This window comes from Hypanus sabinus, unplaced genomic scaffold, assembly GCF_030144855.1.
Source record: "Hypanus sabinus isolate sHypSab1 unplaced genomic scaffold, sHypSab1.hap1 scaffold_596, whole genome shotgun sequence".
Taxonomy (NCBI): domain Eukaryota; kingdom Metazoa; phylum Chordata; class Chondrichthyes; order Myliobatiformes; family Dasyatidae; genus Hypanus; species Hypanus sabinus.
In genome coordinates, this window is record NW_026781452.1 from 153,076 (window position 1) to 171,693 (window position 18,618).

Consider the following 18,618-nt stretch of genomic DNA (forward strand, 5'->3'; position numbering starts at 1 on the left):
TGTGTGTTTCTTTGAATTTCAAGCATCTGCACATTTTTTCGTGTCAGCATTTTTAAATTTCTATTTTTGCATTACTTATGCATAACTTGTTGCAAACAGGCAGTTACGGCAGGGGTTTCTGGTGTGTAAGCAAACTACCAGCTGGGCGGGTTTCCGCCTGCCTTAAAGATGGCCGCCAACTCGCCCGTGCTTCCGCCCGCCTGATAACCTCACGTCCGGTCGAGGCCTAAGGGCGATGGCGGACACGGAGGGAAAGGGCGCACTAGCCGACGGGGGGCAACAGGAGACCTCTGAGGCGTCAGACACGCCCCCCGAAGCTCCGGCAGTGGCCGAGGAGCCGCCGGCCGAAGAGCAACTACGGCGCAAAAGTGAGCGGAGGGGCAACTGGGGAGTGGGGAGGAGGCAGCGACAGGCCGAACGGACTGAGTGACGGCGGGTGCGGCCAATGAACGGTGGGCGGGAAGATGGGGGGGTTGAGTGACAGCAGGCACGGCCAATAGATGGTGGGCAGGAATGCGTGATGGCGGCTGAGTTCCGACAAGACGGAGTTTGGGGCGGGAGAATGGGTTGAGTGGCGACAGGTGCGGCCAGGGGACTGGTCCGATTAGCCTTGATAGACGGTGGCCGGAAGCAATAGCGAGGTGGGCAGGAAGAGGGCGGGTGCTGTCAGCTGTGGCCGGTTGGCCAATGGGGAGCGTGAGGGGTGGGTTTGGTAGGAGGGGGCGAGGAGGGAGGAGAGGGGCGGGTAGGAGAGTGAGGAGGAACTAAGGGGGTTAGGCGGGAATAGAAGAGGAAAGAGGATAGGGGTTGAGGAGGAGGGAGTGGAAGAGGGTAGGGATGAGGATGATGGGGTTGAGGAGGAGGGAGTGGTAGGGATGAGGATGATAGGGTTTGAGGAGGGAGTGGTAGGGATGAGGATGATAGGGGTTGAGGAGGAGGGAGTGGAAGAGGGTAGGGATGAGAATGATGGGGTTGAGGAGGGAGTGGAAGAGGGTAGGGATGATGATAGGGTTGAGGAGGGAGTGGAAGAGGGTAGGGATGAGGATGATAGGGGTTGAGGAGGGAGTGGAAGAGGGTAGGGATGAGGATGATAGGGGTTGAGGAGGAGGGAGTGGAAGAGGGTAGGGATGAGGATGATAGGGGTTGAGGAGGAGGGAGTGGAAGAGGGTAGGGATGAGAATGATAGGGGTTGAGGAGGAGGGAGTGGTAGGGATGAGGATGATAGAGATTGAGGAGGAGGGAGTGGAAGAGGGTAGGGATGAGGATGATAGGGGTTGAGGAGGAGGGAGTGGAAGAGGGTAGGGATGAGGATGATAGGGGTTGAGGAGGAGGGAGTGGAAGAGGGTAGGGATGAGAATGATAGGGGTTGAGGAGGAGGGAGTGGAAAGCGGAGGTGTAGGAGGGTGATTTATTTATTTCAGGAGATACACGCAGAAAAAATCCTTCTGGCCTAACAAGCTGCAGCACCCAGCCACCCACCAATTTAACCCAAGCCTCATCACGGGACAATTTACAATTACCAACTGTAATTTAATTGTAATTTTCAATTACTACCAACCGGTATGCCTTTGGACTGTGGGCAGAAACCGGAGCACCCAGAGGAAACCCACATGGTCACGGGGAGAACGTAGAAACTCCTTACAGAACTGAACTGTGGACGCTGACACCCCTAGTGTCGTGCTAACTTCTACGCTACCTTGGCACCCATAATAATGATGCAGCCTGCAGGGAAGAGATCATCAGCATGAAACAGTGGTGTCAAGAAAACAAACTCTCCCTCAATGTCGCAAAGGAGCTGGTTAGCCCATAGAGACATCAAAGGAGCTGGTTAGCCCATAGAGACATCAAAGGATCTGGTTAGCCCATAGAGACATCAAAGGATCTGGTTAGCCCATAGAGACATCAAAGGATCTGGGGTTGAGACAGCTTTAGGTTCCTCAGCAGAAACATCACCGAGGATCGCACGTGATCTGTACATACCGGCTGTGTGTGGAAGCAGTGCCTCTTTCACCTCAGATGGTTGAAGAAGTTTGGAGTGAACCCCCAAGTTCTAAGAACTTTCTACAGGGGCACAACGGACAGCATCACTGCCTAGTATGAGAACTGTACTTCCGTCAATCACAGGACTGCAGAGAGTTGTGCGGACAGCCCAGCGCATCTGTAGATGTGACCTTCCCACTATTCAGGACTTTTACAGAGACAGGTGTGTAAAAAGGGCCTGAAGGAGCCACCCCAGTCACAAACTGTTCCAGCTGCTGCCGTCCAGGAAACGGTACCGCAGAACAATAGCCAGGACCAACAGGCTCCGGGACAGCTTCTTCTATCAAGCCATCAGACTGTTAAACTCATGCTGACACAACTGTATTTCTATGTTATGTGACTATCCTGTTGTACATACTATTTATTATAAATTACTATAAATTGCACATATAGATGGAGACATAATGTAGAGATTTTTACTCCTCATGTAAGTAGTAAAACCAATTCAATTGGCAGGTGAATGGCAGGTCAATGAGTTCCAAGGAAGCACTGGGGGATGGATGGAGATAGCTGGGGACTGTGGGAGAGGAGAGGGGTGAGGGTCAAGGGAGATGGGTGATGGGGAGGGGTGTCCAGGAAGGGTTGGGAAGCATCAGCACTGATGTGTTTGTCCCTTCCTCTTTCCTCTCCCACCCAAGTTGACATTCTTCTGAAGGCAGTTGGGGACACCCCCATCATGAAACAGAAGAAGTGGACGGTGGAGAGATCGCGGACCATTCAAGCCCTTGGGCAGTTTGTGAAGAAGTTCCTCAAATTGGAGCCTCTGGAACAGTTGGTGAGTCCTCCTGTAGACCCCCTACTTCCCCAACTCTACCTGCTCTTCCACCATCTCCTAATCAGTCCATCTGTAGACACCCTGCTTCTTCAACACTGCCTGATCCTCCAACTACTAAACTATTCAAATCCTTCTGCAGGCTCCCTGTTTTCTCAGCACTGCCTACTCCTCCACCAATCTCCCAATCTGTCCAAGTCCTTCTGCAGTATCCCTCTTGGTATCGTCAGCAAACTTGACCACAAAGTCGTCAATTTTGTCATCCACACAATTAACATATAACATTAAATTAATGAACTGAACAACCAACAAAAACATATCAAACTGTCCTCGTGAATGAGGAGCAGAATTGTCCCGTTGAGTTTGCTCTGTCATTCCACCGTGGCTGATCAACGCCGTTCTCCTGACTTCGCCACATCACCCTTATGTCTGTGGTGGGAAAGCTGTTGGAAAAGATTCTTAGAGATTGAATCTATGGACAATTAGAGAATCATGGTCTGATCAGGGACAGTCAGCATGGCTTTGTGAAGGGCAGATCGTGTCTAACAAGCCTGATAGAGTTCTTTGAGGAGGTGACCAGGCATATAGATGAGGGTAGTGCACTGGATGTGATCTACATGGATTTGACAATGTTCCACACGGTAGGCTTATTCAGAAAGTCAGAAGGCATGGGATCCAGGGAAGTTTGGCCAGGTGGATTCAGAATTGGCTTGCCTGCAGAAAGCAGAGTGTCATGTTTGGAGGGAGTACATTCAGATTGGAGGGTTGTGACCAGTGGTGTCCCACAAGGATGTGTTCCGGGACCTCTACTTTTTGTGATTTTTATTAACGACCTGGATATGGGGGTAGAAGGGTGCGTTGGCAAGTTTGCAGACGACACAAAGGTTGGTGGTGTTGTAGACAGTGTAGAGGATTGTCGAAGATTGCAGAGAGACATTGATAGGATGCAGAAGTGGGCTGAGAAGTGGCAGATGGAGTTTAACCCAGAGAAGTGAGAGGTGGTACACTTTGGAAGGACAAACTCCAAGGCAGAGTACAAAGTAAATGGTAGGATACTTGGTAGTGTGGAGGAGCAGAGGGATCTGGGGGTACATGTCCACAGATCCCTGAAAGTTGCCTCACAGGTAGATAGGGTAGTTAAGAAAGCTTATGGGGTGTTAACTTTCATAAGTCGAGGGATAGAGTTTAAGAGATGCGATGAAATGATGCAGCTCTATAAAACTCTGGTTAGGCCACACTTGGAGTACTGTGTCCAGTTCTGGTCGCCTCACTATAGGAAGGATGTGGAAGCATTGGAAAGGGTACAGAGGAGATTTACCAGGATACTGCCTGGTTTAGAGAGTATGGATTATGATCAGAGGTTAAGGGAGCTAGGGCTTTACTCTCTGGAGAGAAGGAGGATGAAAGGAGACATGATAGAGGTGTACAAGATATTAAGAGGAATAGACAGAGTGGACAGCCAGCGCCTCTTCCCCAGGTCACCACTGCTCAGTACAAGAGGACATGGCTTTAAGGTAAGGGGAGGGAAGTTCAAGGGGGAAATTAGAGGAAGGTTTTTCACTCAGAGAGTGGTTGGTGCCTAGAATCCTGCCTGAGTCAGTGGTGGAGGCAGATACACTAGTGAAGTTTAAGAGACTACTAGACAGGTAGTGGAGGAATTTAAGGTGGGGGGTTATATGGGAAGCAGGGTTTGAGGGTCGGCACAACATTGTGGGCTGAAGGGCCTGTAATGTACTGTACTATTCTATGTTCTATGTAATCAAGAACCTGTTCACCTTAGCTTTAAATATACCCAGTGACTTAGCCTCCACATCTGTTGTCAGTGAATCAATGGACAGTAGGTGCAGGAGTAGGCCATTCGGCCCTTCTAGCCAGCACCGCCATTCACTGTGATCATGGCTGATCATACACAATCAGTACCCTGTTCCTGCCTTCTCCCCATATCCCTTGACCCCGCTATCTATAAGAGCTCTATCTAACTCTCTCTTGAATGCATCCAGAGACTTGGCCTCCACAGCCTTCTGGGGCAGAGCATTCCACATATCCACCACTCTCTGGGTGAAAAAGTTTTTCCACATCTCTGTTCTAAATGGCCTACCCCTTATTCTTAAACTGTGGCCTCTAATTCTGGACTCACCCATCAGCGGGAACATGCTTCCTGCCTCCAGCGTATCCAATCCCTTAATAATCTTATATGTTTCAATCAGATCCCCTCTCATCCTTCTAAATTCCAGTGTATACAAGCCCAGTCGCTCCAATCTTTCAACATATGACAGTCCTGCCATTCTGGGAATTAACCTTGTGAACATACGCTGCATTCCCTCAATAGCAAGAATGTCCTTCCTCAAATTTGGAGACCAAAACTGCACACAATACTCCAGGTGGGGTCTCACCAGGGCCCTGTACAGCTGCAGGACCTCTTTACTCCTATACTCAATTCCTCTTGTTATAAAAGCCAGCATGCCATTAGCTTTCTTCACTGCCTGCTGTATCTGCATGCTTGCTTTCATTGACTAATGTACAAGAACACCTAGATCTTGTTGTGCTTCCCCTTTTCCTAACTTGACTCCATTTAGATCTGCCTTCCTGTTCTTGCCACCAAAGTGGATAACCTCACATTTATCCACATTAAACTGCATCTGCCATATATTTGCCCACTCACCCAACCTGTCCAAGTCACCCTGCATTCTCATAACATCCTCCTGACATTTCACACTGCCACCCTGCTTTGTGTCATCAGCAAATTTGCTAATGTTACTTTTAATCCCTTCATCTAAATCATTAATGTATATTGTAAACAGCTGCGGTCCCAGCACCGAACCTTGCGCTACCCCACTGGTCACAGCCTGCCATTCCAAAAGTTAATCGCTGCTCTTTGTTTCCTGTCAGCCAGCCTATTTTCAATCCATGTCAGTACTCTGCCCCCAATACTACGTGCCCTAATTTTGCCCACTAATCTCCTATGTGGGACTTTATCAAAAGCTTTCTGGAAGTCCAGGTACACTACATCCACTGGCTCTCCCTTGTCCATTTTCATAGTTACCCTCTGGCTAAAATGTTCCTCTATTTTGAGGCTGTGCCCTCCGGTGCCGATTCTCCCACCATTGGAAACTGCATCCACTCTATCTCGGACTTGTATCCGAGGATCACAAGGAAGTTTGCACAGATTTGGCATGTCACCATGGGCTAGCTGGGGAGTGTATGTCTGGCTGTATCATGGCCGGGTATCGAATCACCAATGCCCAGGAGCAGAAAGAGGTGGATCGGCCCAGTCCTTAGCAGGGAAAATCCTCTCTACCACTGAGCACACCCACATGGAGCTCTGCCACTGGATCCATCATCAGGCCATGCTCTCTTCTCATCGGTGTGGTCTCCTGTATATCAGCGAGACCTGATGTAGATTGGGATTCCACTCCGCTGTGTACCTACGCTCCATTCACCAGAAAAAGCAGGATCTTCCAGTGGCCCCCATTTCAATCCCACTTCACATTCCCATATGTCAGTCCCTGCTCGCCTCCACACTCGCATTGGAGGAGCAACGCTGTCTGGTTGGTCTCCAACCTGATGGTGTGAACATCGATTTCTCCAACCTTCAGCAATGCTGTCTACCCCCCATTCCCCATTCCTGTTTTCTCTCTCTCATCTCCCTAACACCTTATCTGGTGTTCCTCTCCCTTTCATTTCTTCCATGGCCTTCTGTCATCTCCTATCAGATCCCCCCTTCTCCAGCCCTTGATCTCTTTCACCAATCAGCTTCTCAGCTCTTTACTGTACACTTCCCCCTCCCGGTTTCACCTCTCACTTGCCTCCTTACACTGACTTTTCATCTTTTTTCCTCCAGCTCAAAGCATCAACTGTTTACTCTTTTCCTTGGCGTGTGTTGCTTGGATTTACAGCATCTGCAGATTTTCTCTTGTTTGAGGAGGCTTTGGTGCAATACCACCAGGTTCAGGAATGGTACCATCAGGCTCCTGAACCAGCGTGGTAACTTCACTCACCTCAGAGCTGAGTGGATTCCACAGACTCACCTTCAAGGATTCTTAGCGTTATTTTTCATTTGTACAAATTGTATTTTTACACGGTAGTTGTTTGTTAGTCTTTGTTTAAAAGAACACAAGGAATAGCAGGAGTTGGCCATTCGGCCTGTCAAGCCTGCTCCTCCATTCAATAAGATCATGGCTGATCTGGCCATGGGCTCATCTCCACCTACCTGCCTATTCCCCACAACCCTTAATTCCCCAACTATGCAAAAATCTATCCAACCTTGTCTAAAGTATATTTACTGAGGTAGCCTCCACTGCTTTGTTGGGCAGAGAATTCCACAGATTCCCCACTCTCTGGGAAAAGCAGTTCCTCCTCATCTCCATCCTAAATCTGCTCCCACGAATCTTGAGGCAATGTTCCCTAGTTTTAGTGTCACCTACCAGTGGAAACTGCCTCTATTTATCCCTTTCATAATTTTTAATGTTTCTGTAAGATCCTTCTGAATTCCAGCAAGTACAGTCCCAGGCAACTCAGATTTTATTCCAGAGACTGTTGTGTGTGAAAATCCCAGGAGATCAGTAGTTTCTGAGATACTCAAACTACCCTGTCTGGCACTATGGTCAAAGTCACCTAGATTGCCACCGTAGTGTAGCGGGTAGTGCAGTGGCATTGCGCGAGGTCCATCCCAGCATGCTCTGCAAGGCGTCTCTCTACAACCTCCCCATGGAACGTGTGGGTTTCCTCCCGCTAGGTTAATTGGTCATTGTACAGTAAATTGTCCTGTGATTACGTTAGGGTTAAATCGGGTTGTTGGGCAGCTCTGCTCGTTCTGCACTGCATCTCCAAACAAATAAATAAATCAAATTTCTTCCCAGTTCTGATGTACGGTCAGAACAACAACTGAACCTCTTGACCATGTCTGCATGCCTTTATGCACTGAGTTGCTGTTGTTTGATTGGCTGATTAGATATATACCTGATAAAATGGCCACTGAGTGTAGATGTACTTTACTAATACATTTACTTTGATTCATCATTCTGTATGCATTCTCTGCTCTCTCTCCCCTACAGTTCATCTATGTAAACCAGTCGTTCGCCCCGAGTCCTGATCAGGAAGTGGGAACGCTCTATGAGGTGAGATGAGCCCATTCACCATCGCTCTTTATGTAGGCATTTCCAATTCACCAGAACAGGGTGCAGAGCTGCTCAGGGAAGAGGGTAAATGGGGGGGGGGGGGGAGGAGGTGGGGGTATCTCATTGAATTTCCTTGATAGACTGGATGTGGAGAAGATGTTTCCCATCAGAATCAGGTTTAATATCACCGGCATTTGTGGTGAAATTTGTTAACTCTGCAGCAGCAGTTCAATGCAATACATGATAAATATAGAAAAAACAGAATAGGTATGTGCAGTAAATAAGTACTGCAAAAACAGAAATTAAAAAGTAGTGAGGTCGTGTCCATTTAGAAATTGGACGACAGAGGGGAGGAAGCTGTTCCTGAATCGCTGAGTGTGGGCCTTCTGGCCTCTGTACCTCCTGCCTGATGGTAACAGTGAGGAAAGGGCTTGTCCTAGGTGCTGGAGGTCCTTAATAATGGACGCTGTCTTTCTGAGACACCGCTCCCTGAAGATGTCCTGCGTACTTTGTATGTTAGCACCCAAGATGGAGCAGGCTAGATTTACATCTCTCTGCAGCTTCTTTTGGTCCTGTGCAGTAGCCCCTCCACACCTGACAGCAATGCAGCCTGTCAGAATGCTCGCCATGGTATGTCTGTAGAGGTTTTCAAGTGTTTTAGTCAACAAATCGAATCTCCTCAAACTCCTGATTAAAATTTAGCCACTGTCTTGCCTTCATTATAGTTTCATTGATATGCTGGGGCTAAGTTGTATCTTCTGAGATGTTCCCTACCAGGAATTGCTCACTCTTTCCACTTCTGATCCCTATATGAGGATCGGTTCATGTGTTACTCTTCCTGAAGTCGTCAATCAGTTCTTTGGTCTTATTAATGAGTGCAAGGTTGTTGCTGTGACACCAGCTGGTATATCTTGTTCCTGTACACCCTTTCATAGAAACATAGAAAACCTACAGCACAATACAGGCCCTTCGGCCCACAAAGTTGTGCCGAACACGTCCCTATCTTAGAAATTCATTCTGCCAACAATGGTTGTATCATCAGCAAATTTCTAGATGGCATTTGGGCAATGCCTAGCCACACAGTCATGGGTGTGGGGAGGGTAGAGCAGTGGGCTAAGCACACACCCCTGAGATCGTCAGCGAGGAGGAGGAGGTATTATTTCCAATCCACATGGATTGTGGTCTTCCGGTTAGGAAGTTGAGGATCCAATTGCAGAGGTTCTGTAGCTTATTCATCAGGACTGTGGGAACGATGGTGTTAAACGCTGTGTTATAGTCAGTGACGTAGGTGATTGTATTGTCCAGGTGATCTAAGGCCACATGGAGAGCGATCTGCCGTAGACCTATTGTGGTGACAGGGCAAGTTGGGGCCAGGTCCTTGCTGAGGCAGGAATTGCTTGCACTCCCAGCAAGTCTGCAGATTTTCTGTTTGACCTTACAGAGGGATTGATTCTAGCCAAGACCAACTTTTCAAAGTATTTCATAGCCCTCACCTGGGCAGTGGAGTTATCGGGGCACCGTCTTGACGGTGTTTCCGTAGCCAGCTATTCTCGTTTTTATGAGGCCGAGTTGCTAGCTCGACGCTCAACCCGACTTGGATTTGAACTCGGGAGTCTGGCGCTGATATTATGGTGCTACCAGGCGGGACAACTTTTCTTGGGTGATGGTATAATTGTTGTCCTTTTGAGGCTGGTGGGGAGCCAGGGACAAGAGGGCACTGCCTCAGAATGGACGGAAACCTATTTAGAACAGAGATGAGGAGGAATTTCTTTAACCAGAGGGTGGTGAATCTGTGGAATTCATTGCCACAGTTGGCTGTTGAGGTCAAGACATTGGGTATATTTAAATCGAAGGTTTAGTCAGGATGTTGAAGGTCACGGGGATAAGGCAGGAGAATGGGGTTGAGAGGGACAATAAATCAACCAGGATGGAGCAGGCTCGATGCGTAGAACCGCTTAATTCTGCTTCTGTGTCTTATGGTCTGGTTCCTGGTGAATACCGTGATGAGTTCAGGTCTCCTTACCTTCAGGAAAGATAGGCTCGCAATTGGAGTTGGTTTATCATTGTAGCATGTACCGAGATACAGTGAAAATCTTGTCTTGCATACAGATCAGATCATTACACAGAGCATCGAGGTAGAACAAGGGAAAACAATAACAGAATGCAGAATAAAGTGTTACAGTTACAGAGAAAGGGCAATGCAGGCAGACAACAAGGTTCAAGGGTCACGACGACAACGGTTTATTATTGAGAGATGTACTGAGATACAGTGAACTGCACAGTGTGGACAGAGATCAGCTCGTTACACAGTGAGTTGAGGTAGAACAAGGGAAAACAAGTTTAAGGTAAGGGGTGGTTATATTTGAAAGGGAAGTTGAGGGGGGAATTGATGATTTAAAATCATCTCCGGCCATTAATGGAGGTGTCCGTGGATCCCCTGATTTAACGGGAAGTGAGAGAGGGGAGCTGATCTATAGGGGGTTGCAGAGGAAGAAACTTTTCTTGTTGCTTGTACATAGAATGAGGCCGAGGCAGACGCAGTTCCAGAGTCGGACAGGTGGATAAGGAGGAGGATTGGGGTGGAGGGTGGGGGTGAAGATCCTGGGCCTCTTCCCACTCAGTTTTAGGGGCCTCTCTTTCTGAACTGTAGCCCCAAGGTTCCCTCGCACCTGACCCTTGTTTTCTCTTCCAGTGCTTCGGGAGTGATGGCAAGTTGGTGCTGCACTACTGCAAGAACCAAGCATGGGGTTGAAGGAGAGGGGGGGCACGAATCTCCTACCCCCGACTCTCTTGTCCAGACTCGTCAGACCCCATGATGGAACCAGCTGCTCCTCCTCCTCCTTCGTTTTCCCTTCCCTTATCCCCTATTCCTGTATTCTCTGCCCCCTCACTCTCCTCCCCACTATTCCTTCTCTTCCCTCCTCTTCCCCCCTCCTTGCCTCATCGGACATCGCGAGGGCGGGGTTGCGAAGGAGGCAGGTTCCATCAGTGGGGTTACCTGGAAGATGGGGGGGGGGAATGGAGGGTGGGGAAGAGGGCGAGTAGTACTGTGCAGCCAGTGTGGAGGGTTGATTGGGGGCAGTGGGGCAGCTTTCCAAGAGGATGATTTTGGAATCATGAGGGGGCATGGCTGTCAACAGCTGCCTGAATGTAAGTTCACTGATGTACACACACTCACTCACACTCACACTCACTCACACACACTCACACTCACTCACTCACACACTCACACTCACACACACACATTCACTCACGCACACACACACACACACACACACAGACATACACACACAAACACAGACACACAGACACAAACACACTCACACTCACACACACATTCACACACACATACAGACACACACACACACACACACACACCAGATAGAGACACATACACAGACAGTAGATGGGAAGATATGTATCTTTCTCCCCCCACCCCTGTCTGTGTGTGTCTCTGCCTCCTGAGTGTGTGTGTGTGTGTGTCTATCTGTCGCTTTCTTCCCTCTCCATCCCATGAGGTTGACCTTGAGCTTATGAAGCTGCCCATCTGTAGACTTACGTAACTTTGAACGTTGTAAATCTCTCTGCAATAAAGTGATGTGGGATCCTGATTGCAGGTTGAGCACTGATCATTTCTGCAGGAGGGGAGGGGTTTGCTGGAAACTCTCAGGGTTCGGAGGGGTGGAGGGTTGATGTCCAGACGGCAGGTCACAGAGGGGCCGGTCTCTGACCCATCCAGCAGTAGCAAAGAGGTCAGAGGTGAGAGTGGGCCACGTTTGGAGTGAGAGGTTAAGGAGGTGTCTGGCTTCTGGTGGGTGAAAGGTCATTGATGGAAGGCAGGAGTTGAATGGGGAGTTGGAAGGGTGAGGCTTGCGAATGAGGGTTTACCTCAGGAGACAAAGGGTGAAAGGTTAGACTGGGCGGGTGAGGAGAAATGGAGTTTGACCCCAGAAAGAGGGGTGAAAGGTCACAGAGACGGAGCATGACCATAGAAGGCAAATAGTGAAAGGTCATGGGTTAAGGAATTAACACAGAGAGCGAGGAGTAAGATGTCACAGGGATGTGGCTTGTGCACCAGAAGGCAAGAGGTGAGAGGCCGCAGCGATGGGTTTTAATCCCAGAAGGTGAGGAGTGAAAGGTCATGGAGATGGGGTTTGAGCCAGAGGATGAGGGGTGGAACGTTGTGTGGACTTCGCTTGACCCCAGAGTGGGTCAAAAGTCAGCGGGGGGTTTGGGAAGAAGAGTCCACATGGCACACGGAGGGTCAGGTGTGAAAGGTCATTTTGACGGCGTGTGAGCCAGATGGGACAGCAACTCCCCACCCTCCCTCTCACTCCTCAGGTAAATCAGAGGGGCTGTGGGGTGGGAAGTCGTTGGACAGGGAGAGCCCGCCCTCAATCTCGCCCCCATCCTGGGCCGGCCCGCGCGCTGGGAAGGCGGAACGCTCCCACAGGAAAGGGGCGAGCTCGGGGTCCAGTACCAGCAGGTGCGGAGGAGAGGAAACGATGGTGTGACAGGAGGAGGTTCCCGCTAAAGATTGCCGGCCGCAGCGACCCTGCGCCTCTGTCTTGGCATAAGCGTTGAGGCTGCAAACAGCGGAGGCCATGCAGAGGCTGAATGAGAGCCAGGCCAACCTGTGGGGAGAGGGATGGGGGTGTCAGTGCTGTCCATGGAGCCTCCCCTCCTTTCCCATTTATTACCTCTTCTTCCGCTCCCCTGCCCCCGTCTTCACACTCCAGGAACTGTGCCCGGTGCTCCTGGTGTGGGTCTGACCCAGGGAAATGGAGATGGGAACTGTGCACGGTGATCCTGGTGTGGGTCTGACCCAGGGAAATGGAGATGGGAACTGTGCACGGTGATCCTGGTGTGGGTCTGACCCAGGGAAATGGAGATGGGAACTGTGCACGGTGATCCTGGTGTGTGTTTGACCCAGGGGGATATGGAGACAGGAACTGTGCACGGTGCTCCCGGTGTGGGTCTGACCCAAGGGGATATGGAGACAGGAACTGTGCACGGTGATCCTGGTGTGTGTTTGACCCAGGGGGATATGGAGACAGGAACTGTGCACGGTGATCCCGGTGTGGGTCAGACCCAGGGATATGGAGATGGGAACTGTGCACGGTGCTCCCGGTGTGGGTCTGACCCGGGGGATATGGAGATTGGAACTGTGCACGGTACTCCCGGTGTGGGTCTGACCCAGGGGGATATGGAGATGGGAACTGTGCACGGTACTCCCGGTGTGCGTCTGACCCAGGGGGATATGGAGAGGGGAACTGTGCACGGTGCTCCTGGTGTGGGTCTGACCCGGGGGATATGGAGATGGGAACTGTGCACGGTACTCCCGGTGTGCGTCTGACCCAGGGGGATATGGAGACGGGAACTGTGCACGGTGCTCCTGGTGTGGGTCTGACCCAGGGGGATATGGAGATGGGAACTGTGCACGGTGATCCCGGTGTGGGTCTGACCCAGGGAAATGGAGATGGGAACTGTGCACGGTGATCCGGTGTGGGTCTGACCCAGGGGGATATGGAGACGGGAACTGTGCATGGTGCTCCTGTTGTGGGTCTGACCCAGGGAAATGGAGATGGGAACTGTGCATGGTGCTCCTGGTGTGGGTCTGACCCAGGGAAATGGAGATGGGAACTGTGCACGGTGATCCGGTGTGGGTCTGATCCAGGGGGATATGGAGACGGGAACTGTGCACAGTGCTCCCGGTGTGGGTCTGACCCAGGGATATGGAGACGGGAACTGTGCACAGTGATCTGGTGTGGGTCTGACCCAGGGGGAAATGGAGATGGGAACTGTGCACAGTGCTCCCGGTGTGGGTCTGACACACGGATATGGAGACGGGAACTGTGCACGGTGCTCCCGGTGTGTGTCTGACCCAGAGATATATGGAGATGGGAACTGTGCACGGTGATCCCGGTGTGCGTCTGACCCAGGGGGATATGGAGATGGGAACTGTGCACGGTGCTCCCGGTGTGGGTCTGACCCAGGCAAATATGGAGATTGGAACTGTGCACGGTGATCCCGGTGTGGGTCTGACCCAGGGGGATATGGAGACAGGAACTGTGCACGGTGATCCCGGTGTGGGTCAGACCCAGGGATATGGAGATGGGAACTGTGCACGGTGCTCCCGGTGTGGGTCTGACCCGGGGGATATGGAGATGGGAACTGTGCACGGTGCTCCCGGTGTGGGTCTGACCCAGGGGGATATGGAGATTGGAACTGTGCACGGTGATCCCGGTGTGGGTCTGACCCAGGGGGATATGGAGAGGGGAACTGTGCACAGTGCTCCTGGTGTGGGTCTGACCCGGGGGATATGGAGATGGGAACTGTGCACGGTACTCCCGGTGTGCGTCTGACCCAGGGGGATATGGAGACGGGAACTGTGCACGGTGCTCCTGGTGTGGGTCTGACCCAGGGGATATGGAGATGGGAACTGTGCACGGTGATCCCGGTGTGGGTCTGACCCAGGGAAATGGAGATGGGAACTGTGCACGGTGATCCGGTGTGGGTCTGACCCAGGGGGATAAGGAGACGGGAACTGTGCATGGTGCTCCTGTTGTGGGTCTGACCCAGGGAAATGGAGATGGGAACTGTGCATGGTGCTCCTGGTGTGGGTCTGACCCAGGGAAATGGAGATGGGAACTGTGCACGGTGCTCCCGGTGTGGGTCTGACCCAGGGGGTTACAGAGACGGGAACTGTGCACGGTGATCCGGTGTGGGTCTGATCCAGGGGGATATGGAGACGGGAACTGTGCACAGTGCTCCCGGTGTGGGTCTGACCCAGGGATATGGAGACGGGAACTGTGCACAGTGATCTGGTGTGGGTCTGACCCAGGGGGAAATGGAGATGGGAACTGTGCACAGTGCTCCCGGTGTGGGTCTGACACACGGATATGGAGACGGGAACTGTGCACGGTGCTCCCGGTGTGTGTCTGACCCAGAGATATATGGAGATGGGAACTGTGCACGGTGATCCCGGTGTGGGTCTGACCCAGAGGGATATGGAGATAGGAACTGTGCACGGTGATCCCGGTGTGGGTCTGACCCAGGGGGATATGGAGATGGGAACTGTGCACGGTGCTCCCGGTGTGGGTCTGACCCAGGGGGATATGGAGATTGGAACTGTGCACGGTGATCCCGGTGTGGGTCTGACCCAGGGGGATATGGAGATGGGAACTGTGCACGGTGCTCCCGGTGTGGGTCTGACCCAGGGGGATATGGAGATTGGAACTGTGCACGGTGCTGCCGGTGTGGGTCTGACCCAGGGGGATATGGAGACGGGAACTGTGCACGATGCTCCCAGTGTGGGTCTGACCCAGAGATACCGAGACGGGAACTGTGCACGGTGCTTCCGGTGTGGGTCTGACCCAGGGAAATGGAGATGGGAACTGTGCATGGTGCTCCTGGTGTGGGTCTGACCCAGGGAAATGGAGATGGGAACTGTGCACGGTGCTCCCGGTGTGGGTCTGACCCAGGGATATGGAGACGGGAACTGTGCACGGTGCTCCCGGTGTGGGTCTGACCCAGAGGGATATGGAGACGGGAACTGTGCACGGTGCTCCCGATATGGGTCTGACCCAGGGATATGGAGATGGGAACTGTGCACGGTGATCCCGGTGTGGGTCAGACCCAGGGATATGGAGATGGGAACTGTGCACGGTGCTCCCGGTGTGGGTCTGACCCGGGGGATATGGAGATGGGAACTGTGCACGGTGCTCCCGGTGTGGGTCTGACCCAGGGGGATATGGAGATTGGAACTGTGCACGGTGATCCCGGTGTGGGTCTGACCCAGGGGGATATGGAGAGGGGAACTGTGCACAGTGCTCCTGGTGTGGGTCTGACCCGGGGGATATGGAGATGGGAACTGTGCACGGTACTCCCGGTGTGCGTCTGACCCAGGGAAATGGAGATGGGAACTGTGCACGGTGATCCGGTGTGGGTCTGACCCAGGGGGATATGGAGACGGGAACTGTGCATGGTGCTCTTGTTGTGGGTCTGACCCAGGGAAATGGAGATGGGAACTGTGCATGGTGCTCCTGGTGTGGGTCTGACCCAGGGAAATGGAGATGGGAACTGTGCACGGTGCTCCCGGTGTGGGTCTGACCCAGGGGGTTACAGAGACGGGAACTGTGCACGGTGATCCGGTGTGGGTCTGATCCAGGGGGATATGGAGACGGGAACTGTGCACAGTGCTCCCGGTGTGGGTCTGACCCAGGGATATGGAGACGGGAACTGTGCACAGTGATCTGGTGTGGGTCTGACCCAGGGGGAAATGGAGATGGGAACTGTGCACAGTGCTCCCGGTGTGGGTCTGACACACGGATATGGAGACGGGAACTGTGCACGGTGCTCCCGTTGTGTGTCTGACCCAGAGATATATGGAGATGGGAACTGTGCACGGTGATCCCGGTGTGGGTCTGACCCAGAGGGATATGGAGATAGGAACTGTGCACGGTGATCCCGGTGTGGGTCTGACCCAGGGGGATATGGAGATGGGAACTGTGCACAGTGCTCCCGGTGTGGGTCTGACCCAGGGGGATATGGAGATTGGAACTGTGCACGGTGATCCCGGTGTGGGTCTGACCCAGGGGGATATGGAGATGGGAACTGTGCACGGTGCTCCCGGTGTGGGTCTGACCCAGGGGGATATGGAGATTGGAACTGTGCACGGTGCTGCCGGTGTGGGTCTGACCCAGGGGGATATGGAGACGGGAACTGTGCACGATGCTCCCAGTGTGGGTCTGACCCAGAGATACCGAGACGGGAACTGTGCACGGTGCTTCCGGTGTGGGTCTGACCCAGGGAAATGGAGATGGGAACTGTGCATGGTGCTCCTGGTGTGGGTCTGACCCAGGGAAATGGAGACGGGAACTGTGCACGGTGCTCCCGATATGGGTCTGACCCAGGGATATGGAGATGGGAACTGAGCACGGTGATCCCGGTGTGGGTCTGACCCAGAGGGATATGGAGATAGGAACTGTGCACGGTGATCCCGGTGTGGGTCTGACCCAGGGGGATATGGAGATGGGAACTGTGCACGGTGCTCCCGGTGTGGGTCTGACCCAGGGGGATATAGAGATTGGAACTGTGCACGGTGATCCCGGTGTGGGTCTGACCCAGGGGGATATGGAGACGGGAACTGTGCATGGTGCTCCTGTTGTGGGTCTGACCCAGGGATATGGAGACGGGAACTGTGCACAGTGATCTGGTGTGGGTCTGACCCAGGGGGAAATGGAGATGGGAACTGTGCACAGTGCTCCCGGTGTGGGTCTGACACACGGATATGGAGACGGGAACTGTGCACGGTGCTCCCGGTGTGTGTCTGACCCAGAGATATATGGAGATGGGAACTGTGCACGGTGATCCCGGTGTGGGTCTGACCCAGAGGGATATGGAGATAGGAACTGTGCACGGTGATCCCGGTGTGGGTCTGACCCAGGGGGATATGGAGATGGGAACTGTGCACGGTGCTCCCGGTGTGGGTCTGACCCAGGGGGTTATGGAGATTGGAACTGTGCACGGTGATCCCGGTATGGGTCTGACCCAGGGGGATATGGAGACAGGAACTGTGCACGGTGATCCCGGTGTGGGTCAGATCCAGGGATATGGAGATGGGAACTGTGCACGGTGCTCCTGGTGTGGGTCTGACCCGGGGGATATGGAGATGGGAACTGTGCACGGTGCTCCCGGTGTGGGTCTGACCCAGGGGGATATGGAGATTGGAACTGTGCACGGTGATCCCGGTGTGGGTCTGACCCAGGGGGATATGGAGAGGGGAACTGTGCACAGTGCTCCTGGTGTGGGTCTGACCCGGGGGATATGGAGATGGGAACTGTGCACGGTACTCCCGGTGTGCGTCTGACCCAGGGGGATATGGAGACGGGAACTGTGCACGGTGCTCCTGGTGTGGGTCTGACCCAGGGGGATATGGAGATGGGAACTGTGCACGGTGATCGCGGTGTGGGTCTGACCCAGGGAAATGGAGATGGGAACTGTGCACGGTGATCCGGTGTGGGTCTGACCCAGGGGGATATGGAGACGGGAACTGTGCATGGTGCTCCTGTTGTGGGTCTGACCCAGGGAAATGGAGATGGGAACTGTGCATGGTGCTCCTGGTGTGGGTCTGACCCAGGGAAATGGAGATGGGAACTGTGCACGGTGCTCCCGGTGTGGGTCTGACCCAGGGGGTTACAGAGACGGGAACTGTGCACGGTGATCCGGTGTGGGTCTGATCCAGGGGGATATGGAGACGGGAACTGTGCACAGTGCTCCCGGTGTGGGTCTGACCCAGGGATATGGAGACGGGAACTGTGCACAGTGATCTGGTGTGGGTCTGACCCAGGGGGAAATGGAGATGGGAACTGTGCACAGTGCTCCCGGTGTGGGTCTGACACACGGATATGGAGACGGGAACTGTGCACGGTGCTCCCGTTGTGTGTCTGACCCAGAGATATATGGAGATGGGAACTGTGCACGGTGATCCCGGTGTGGGTCTGACCCAGAGGGATATGGAGATAGGAACTGTGCACGGAGATCCCGGTGTGGGTCTGACCCAGGGGGATATGGAGATGGGAACTGTGCACGGTGCTCCCGGTGTGGGTCTGACCCAGGGGGATATGGAGATTGGAACTGTGCATGGTGATCCCGGTGTGGGTCTGACCCAGGGGGATATGGAGATGG

The 18,618-nt window shown here is 52.8% G+C and overlaps 2 protein-coding genes across 2 annotated transcripts in view; one reads left to right on the forward strand and one right to left on the reverse strand.

Annotated features, from left to right (window-relative positions):
- The first annotated feature begins 208 nt into the window (after positions 1-208).
- Positions 209-11,540, forward strand: LOC132389542 (ubiquitin-like protein ATG12). The gene is made up of 4 exons (XM_059962015.1): positions 209-368; positions 2,679-2,815; positions 7,867-7,929; positions 10,622-11,540. Exons 1-4 carry the CDS (start codon positions 236-238, stop codon positions 10,679-10,681), a joined length of 393 nt encoding a protein of 130 aa, XP_059817998.1. The 5' UTR covers positions 209-235; the 3' UTR covers positions 10,682-11,540.
- Positions 11,541-11,687: 147 nt separating this feature from the next.
- Positions 11,688-18,618, reverse strand: part of LOC132389541 (germ cell-specific gene 1-like protein) — a 54,662-nt gene continuing 47,731 nt past the window's right edge. The window contains exon 5 of the mRNA XM_059962014.1: positions 11,688-12,563. Coding sequence (XP_059817997.1) covers positions 12,260-12,563 — 304 coding nt within the window. The 3' untranslated portion in view covers positions 11,688-12,259. The remainder of the gene's footprint in view (positions 12,564-18,618) is intronic.